Here is a 7622-nt window from a genome sequence, read left to right as displayed (position 1 = left end):
GAGAATGGCAAATGCTGGGACGTGGGACTCAGCCTCGATCCTGGAGAGGCAGGTCCGAGGGGTGGAGGTGAGGCCTGGAGAGGCCCAGAGCACCCCCTCTGCCCAGCAAGGCCGCCAGGGGCTTAGCCACCACTGGGGTCCTTCTCCCAGCAGTCGCCACCCAGGAGACCGGATTAACCCTGCTAAAAATTCCGTTTATTGTTCTCTGCTAATTAGAAAAATACCCCAGGCATGTCCTATGGAATGTAGAAAATGTGGAAAAATAGAAGAAAATGACAAGTTTCTCACCAGCTCTTTCTTAGAGAAGGTTCTATGATTATGGCCTCTACGTCATGGGGCCTTTGCCTCCTCCGTGCTGTCTGCCTGGATGCCCTTCCTCCCGGTGGGGTTAACTCCCAGGCCCCCAGACTTCTGTACACGAAGACACCAAATCCCTAGAGCTTGGTGAATGGTGATTCTCAAAATGGTGTGAATAGCTCTTTTTTTTTTTTCTTTTGTTAGACAGATTTTTGCTCTAGGGCGTGTGTGCTCACCAGACAGAGAGACAGAAAGCGAGAAATCACCCTCTCAGGGGGGATGGCCACGTCATAACCCCTTCTCCATTCTCCTCTCGGGATCTTGGGCATATACGCTCAGGCACCCAGTGTGAGTTTGAAGCCACCAGTCTGGGACTTGAACCGCGGTCGACTATGTGGGAGTCCAGTGATTTAACCGCTCTGCCACTTGCTGGTTCCCCCTTTTTTTCTTTTAAAGGTTTTTGTTATAAGGCACGTATGCTTGCTGAAGAGAGACCGAGAAAGAGAGAGAAAGTGAGGAATCCCCCCCACCCCCAGGGTGATGACCACACCACAATCCCTTCTCTATTCTCCTCTTGGGAATTTGGGAATACTCACACGCACGTCCAGTGTGATTCTCAAACCTCCAGCTTCAGGACTGGAACTGTGATCAGCCAGGTGGGAGTCCAGAGCCTTAACCACCATGCCACTTACTTGCTCAGTGAATTGCTCACTTTTTTTTTTTTTTAGAATTATTTATTTAATTTTATTTTTTATTATTATTATTCCTATTTAAACATTTTTAAGAATTATTTTATTGAACTTTATTTAATTTAACTTATTTATTTAATTCATTTGACCAGAGAGGGATAGAGTGAGAGAGACAGTGAGTAGGAAAGAAAGCTGCCAGGTCCAGGACTTGAACCACAGTCAGCCTTGAAGGGAGTCCAGCACCCTTAACCACCATGCCATCTGCTGGCCTCTATTTATTATTATCCTTCTTCAGTTTGACCAGAGAGAGAGGGAGAGAGAGCAAGGTGCCAGGTCCAGGACTCAAACCACCGTCAGCCGTGTGGGAATTCTGCACCTTAACCACCATGCCACCTGCTGGCCCCAAGAATAGCTCATGTATTTAAGGGCTTTTGCTTTGTTTTTGTTTGTCATTTCTTCTGAGAAAGAGAGGGAGGCACCACCCAGCAGGGTTCTGTTGCTTATTCAGTTAGTCCAGTGTGCTCAGGGGGTCCCAGGATGAGAACCCAGGATCCCCCCATGTGAGTCAGTTACACCCCTACTGTGTCACCCCTGGCCCCGAGAATAGCTGTTTTCTCTTTCATTCTTTTTCTTTCTTCTTTTTCTTCCTTCCTTCCTTCCTTCCTTCCTTCCTTCTTTCCTTCCTTCCTTCCTTCCTTCCTTCCTTTCTCTCTCTCTGTTCGTTTGCCATAGGGTGCATAGCTCACGTCTCTCACCAGAGACAGAGAGAGAAAGTGAGAAATCACCCCCCGAGGGGATGGCCATGCCGCAACCCCTTCTCAGGATTTGGGGCACACACGCCTAGTGTAATTTTCAAGGTGCCGGGCCCAGGACTCACACCGCAAAGTCGACCACGTAGGACCCACACCTTAACCTCCGTGCCACCTACTGGCCCATGTACAATTTTTTTATTAAAAAAAAAAAAAAAGAAAATGGGGGGAACCGAAGATGGCGTACTGGTTACATCACTGGACTCCCACATGGCCGACCGCAGTTCAAGTCCCGAATCTGGAGGCTTGAAACTCACACCGGGCACGTGTGTGTGAGTGTCCAACATCCCAGAGGAGAATGGAGAAGGAATTTCAGTGTGGCCATCCTCCCCAGGGTGTGACTTATCACTTTCTGTCTCTCTGTCTCTCTGGTAAGTGCTCATGCCCTATAGCAAAAATCTCTCTAAGAAAAAAAGGAAAAGGGGGACCAGCAGGGGGCATGGTGGTTAAGGCGCTGGATACTCCCACATGGTCGACCCTGGTTCGAGTCCCGGACCTGGTGGCTTGCTTTCTCACTTTCCCTCTCTCCATCTGATCAAATTAAAATAAATGAATGAATAAATAAAATTAAGGGGAAAAAAAAAAAAGAACCCTATTTAAAAAAAAAAAAGAAAGAAAGAAAAAGAAAAAATTCCAAACCTCGAGCTGGCTGGTGGTACAGTGGTAAGATAGGACTCTCTTTGAGGCTGATTTCTGTCGGAAGGCTCCTGGTTCATACCCAGAGACCTCTCTGAGTGAGCCGTGTGCACATGTGCCCATCATCCTGGGCTGCAGATCGTGGCCTCGGGGCCCTGGGAGTGCTATCTCTGTCTCCCTGTCTGTATGTCTCTCTCACTCAGGGGAGAAATAAACTTTAAAAAAAGAAATTCAGGACCAGCAGATGGTGTAATTGTTATGTCGCTGGAGTCCCACACGGTGAACTGTGGTTCGAGTCCCAGACCTGACAGTTTAAAACACGCCCGGCACGTGTGCATGCATGCCCAAAATCTTGAGAGGAGAGTGGAGGAGAAGGGATTGCAGCATGGCCATCCCCCTAGGGGTGATTTCTTGCTTTCTGTCTGTCTCTTCAGCAAGCACATGGGCCCTATAACAAAAATCTCTTATAAAAAAAAAAAAAAGAAATTTAAACCTATAGTAAAGTTGCAAAAACAGAACGTTGAATCTGGGTGAAGTTCCCATTACTCAGGTTTACTGTCTGGGAATGGAAGTGTACCCAGTTTTGGACCCACTGTTTGCACATGGGTCAGACCTTACCCACCTGGGACACCATCAGTGTCCATCAGAGCACGCCAGACTTGGGGTATCAAGACTTTTCCCCTCTGGGGCCAGCAGGTGGCGCGGTGGTTAAGGGTGCTGGATTCCCACATGGCCGACCATGGTTTTAGTCCTGGACCTGAAGGCTTGCTTTCTCACTTTCCCCTTCTCTCTCATTCTGTCTCTGATCAAATTTAAATAAATGAAGTTAAATTTAAAAAATGATAACTTTTTTGGGACCAGCAGTTAGTGTAATGGCTATGTCACTGGACTCCCATGTAGTCGACCGCGGTTTACATCCTGGACCTGGTGGCTTAAAATTCATGCCGGGCGCGTGTGCGTGCGTGCCCAAGATCCCAAGAGGAGAATGGAGGAGAAGGGATTGCTGTGTGGCCATCCCCCCTGGGGGTGATTTCTCGCTTTCTGTCTCTGTCTCTCTCTGTCTCTCTGGCAAGCGCACGCACCCTATAGCAAAAACCTCTCTAAAGGAAAAAAAAAAAAAAATTATTATTTTTTTTGAAAAGATTTTCCGGGGGCCAGCAGGTGGCATGGTAGCTAAAGGTGCTCTACTCCCATACGGTTGACCGTGGTTCAAGTCCTAGACCCAGCAGCGGCTTGCTTTCTCTTTGGGAAAAAAAAAAAAATGACTCTCTCCTTTGCAGAGAATTCTGGAGAAGGGAGTTTGAGAGTCAAAGGAGGCCCACTCTGGCCCTACTCACTAGTTTTGCCATTGAGGAAGGAACATGGGGCTGGCCTGTGGCCTAGTGGTTAAGGGAGCGGATCCCGCCGGGCTGACTGTGCAGTTTATGTATTTGGATATATATATATATAATTATTTATTTATTTATTTATTTATTTTGCCATAGCGCACATGCATTTGCCCAAGAGAGACAGAAGACAGGGATAGGAAACAGAAATCACTTTCTGGGGGGATGGCCATGCCTCAGTCCCCTCTTCATTTTTCTCTTGGGATTTTGGGCACACACACACACACACACACACACACACGCATCGGTTTCAAGTCGCTAGGTCTGGGACTCAAACCATCTTCGGCCATGCGTGAGTCCAGCACTTTAACCACCGTGCCACATGCTGGCCCCTGGCTCCAGCAGTGTGTCCCTAATCCTGACAAGGATGAAGAATAGAGAAGGAGTGGGACCAGCTTAGTGGCTATGTCACTGGACTTCCACGGAGTCGACTGCAGTTCACATCCCGGACCCGGTGGCTTAAAACTCATGCCGGGCATGCCGGGCGCGTGTGCGTACTTGCCCAAGATGCCGAGAGGAGAATGGAGAAGGGATTGCGGCGTGGCCGCCCCCCCAGGGGTGATTTCTTGCTTTCTGTCTCTCTGTCTCTCTGTTTGCCTGGCAAGCGCACCCCTATAGCAAAAACCTCTTAAAACAAAACAAAACAAAAAACGAATAGAAAAGGGGTTACAGCGTGACCATGCACCATTGTGGGGGGCCTTCTCCCTCTGTCTCTCTAGTGACTACACACAGCCTCTGGCCAGTAGAGAGGGAGAGGGTGAGCTGGTAGCTTGGTGGTTAAGGAGGCTGGATTCCACATGGCCGACTGTAAGTTTTGGGTCCTGGACCTGGCAGTTTGAAAAACAAACCAGGTACATGTGTGTGCCCGAAATCTAGAGGGGAGGATGGAGGAGAAGGGACTGCGGTGTGACCATCCCCTGGGAGTGCTTTCTGTCTTTCTCTAGTGAGCACACATGTTCTCTAACAAAGAAAGAAAGAAAGAAAAAGAGAGAGAGAGAGAGAGAGGAAGGAAGGAAGGAAGGAAGGAAGGAAGGAAGGAAGGAAGGAAACAAGGAAGGAAACAAGAAAGAAAGACGGACCAGCAGATGGCATAATGGTTACGTTGCTGGACTCCCATGCAATCGACTAGGGTTCAAGTCCCAGACCTGGCAGCTTTAAACCCAAGCTGGGCCCATGTGTGTGTGCGTGCCCAGAATCCCTAGAGGAGAATGGAAGAGAAGAGACTGTAGTGTGGCCGTCCCCCAGGGGCTGACTTCCCCCTTTCTGTCAGTCTCTCTCGGGAGAGTACATGCGCCCTATAACAAAAATCTCTCTTAAAAAAAAAAATAATAATAGAGCAAGAGGAAATGTAGGCCGATTCCAATCACCCCCCAGCCCACCTCCCTGCCTTTGTTTAAGGCTCTTCGAGGGCCCAGGGGTTCCTGCAGAGGCTGAGGGCCAGGGCTGAGCTCTGATCCCCCAGAGGAGCTGGCCCAGGCCTTCAGCTTGCTGGGTGGGACAGGAAGTGGGCCACGCTGGGGACCATGGTGCCTCCCCACCCACACCCACTCACACACACCCCCACCCCCGCAGTGGAGCTCAAGATCGAGGTGGTGCTCCCCGAGAAGGAGCGCGGCAAGGAGGAGCTGTCGGCCAGCGGGAAGGGCAGCCCCCGGGCCTACCAGGGCAATGGCACCGCCCGCCACTTCCACACCGAGGAGCGCCTGCCTGCCCCTCACCCCTACCCTGGCCCTCAGGACTGCGTGGAGGCCGCTGTCTGCCATGTCAAGGACCTCGAGAATGGCCAGTGGGTTGCTGGACCTGGGGGTGGGGTGGGGGGGCGAGGGACAGGCCCAGGATGGAGGTGTGGGGCCAGGGAGGGGCCTGGACCGCGCTGTGACTGCTCCCTGGGAGGAGGCGCCCAGGAGGCTGTGGCTGGCATCAGGCCTGACCGCTGAGCACAGCCTCTCCGCAGGATGCGGGAAGTGGAGCTGGGCTGGGGAAAGGTGCTGCTGGTGAAAGACAACGGAGAGTTCCACGCGCTGGGCCACAAGTGTCCACACTACGGAGCGCCCCTGGTGAAAGGTGAGGGGCCCGGGGTGCGCGTCGGAGGTGGCGGCAGGGCCTCCCGGAAGGGCGTGGCTGCGGTGCCCTCCTATAGGAACACAGCGCCCCGGCTCCGCCAGCCCCACGGCCTTCACCTGTCAGCGGGTCTCCCCGGCGGGAGGGCGGGCAGCAGTTGCTGGGACACAAGGATCTTGGGAGACATGACCTGGGTGGCCCAGTCTGACTCCGCCCCCTCCCAGGCGTGCTGTCCCGAGGCCGGGTGCGCTGCCCCTGGCACGGCGCCTGCTTCAACATCAGCACCGGGGATCTGGAGGACTTCCCGGGCCTGGACAGTCTGCACAAGTTTCAGGTGGGGCCAGGGGTGCAGGGGGGTGGGAACCTGGGGGTGCAGGATCAGGGGCTGGTCCTGAGCAACGCAGCCCTTGCAGGTGAAGATCGAGAAGGAGAAGGTCTACGTCCGGGCCAGCAAGCAGGTGAGGGGCGACTCGGGGCTCAGGCAACAGGAGAGGGGAGGGAGCAGCTTGACCCAGAGAACGGCATGTTCAAAGGCCCTGTGGTGAGTGGGAGGCTGGCGCTTGTGGCTGCAGAGCAGAGCGAGGGCCCGCGTGATGGGGAGAAGGCTAGGCTGCAGCAGCAGGGCCTCGCCTCTGAGATGTTGGCACGGGGAGGGTCCCAGCTACTCCCTACCCTCCTGCCACCCCCAGGCCCTGCAGCTACAGCGAAGGACCAAGGTGATGGCCAAGTGTATCTCTCCGAGTGCCGGGCACAGCGGCAGCACCAACGTGCTCATTGTGGGTGCAGGTTGGTAGTGGGGTCATGGGGGGACAGGCTAGGGGTTCAGGGGAGACGAGAGTGCTCCCTGGCCCGCGGCCCCCTCCCCGCAGGCGCAGCTGGCCTGGTGTGTGCGGAGACGCTGCGGCAGGAGGGCTTCTCAGACCGGATCGTCCTGTGCACGCTGGACCGCCACCTCCCCTATGACCGGCCCAAGCTCAGCAAGGTGGGGCTGGGGCGAGTAGGAACGGGCCAGCAGCAGGGCCTGGACTCCAGTCCCTGTGGGTCCCAGTGTGGTTTGCTTGGAGCTCTGCTTGTCGCTCTTTGGAAGTCTGGGCATCTGCCGTCTCTACTCGTGTCAGGCCCACCCATTTCCCTAAAAGGCCTGGGTTTGCTGGGTTCTGTCCTGCAGCCCCCATGGGACCCGGGGTGGCCCTACCTTCCCTGGGCCTCACGTCCTCTGCTGTAAAGTGGGACAGCAGCCCCCTGAGCCCATCTCAAGCTGGCTGTCCCCTGCAGTCCCTGGACTCACAGCCGGAGCAGCTGGCCCTGAGGCCCAAGGAGTTCTTCCGTGCCTATGGCATCGAGGTGCTCACTGAGGCCCAGGTACTGGGTCATGGGTGGGAGACGGGCCTGGGGGAGGGATGGTGGGAACCTGAAGGTCGTGATGCCATGTGGGCCCCTGGGGTATGGGGGGTGCTCTGCCCTCCTGGACCCACTCCTAGGCACCCAGGGGTGTTCCAGGCCTGGGAGGCAGCACAGAGCCTCCTTCCTGGCAGGATCATGGGCCTCACAGAGCTTCGGGGTGTGGGGAGATCGATCAGGACTGGGACAGAGACCCCGGTGGGATTTGGGAGTATACGGAGGGCTTTGAGGGGAAGGTCCTGTCTGAAGCTTACAGGATGAAGTCATGGGCCATCAGGTGGCATGGTGGCTAAAGCACTGGACTCCCTTACGCCCAGCTATGGTTCAAGTCTTTCCTTTTCTGT

At 54.2% G+C, this 7622-nt stretch overlaps 1 protein-coding gene across 3 annotated transcripts in view; it reads left to right on the top strand.

Moving 5' to 3' along the window:
• The window catches only part of AIFM3 (AIF family member 3), a 24804-nt gene that overhangs the window by 7659 nt on the left and 9523 nt on the right, over positions 1-7622 (top strand). For all 3 annotated transcript variants that reach the window (XM_006140191.1, XM_006140189.1, XM_006140190.1), the window contains exons 3-9: positions 5389-5602; positions 5771-5880; positions 6102-6211; positions 6291-6335; positions 6567-6663; positions 6747-6859; positions 7153-7239. In XM_006140191.1, the coding sequence (XP_006140253.1) occupies positions 5389-5602; positions 5771-5880; positions 6102-6211; positions 6291-6335; positions 6567-6663; positions 6747-6859; positions 7153-7239 (776 nt within the window). The remainder of the gene's footprint in view (positions 1-5388; positions 5603-5770; positions 5881-6101; positions 6212-6290; positions 6336-6566; positions 6664-6746; positions 6860-7152; positions 7240-7622) is intronic.

Source organism: Tupaia chinensis, unplaced genomic scaffold, assembly GCF_000334495.1.
Source record: "Tupaia chinensis unplaced genomic scaffold, TupChi_1.0 Scaffold000024_1, whole genome shotgun sequence".
Taxonomy (NCBI): domain Eukaryota; kingdom Metazoa; phylum Chordata; class Mammalia; order Scandentia; family Tupaiidae; genus Tupaia; species Tupaia belangeri.
Note: the sequence above shows the minus strand (reverse complement) of the source record. Positions and strands in the feature narration are given on the sequence as shown.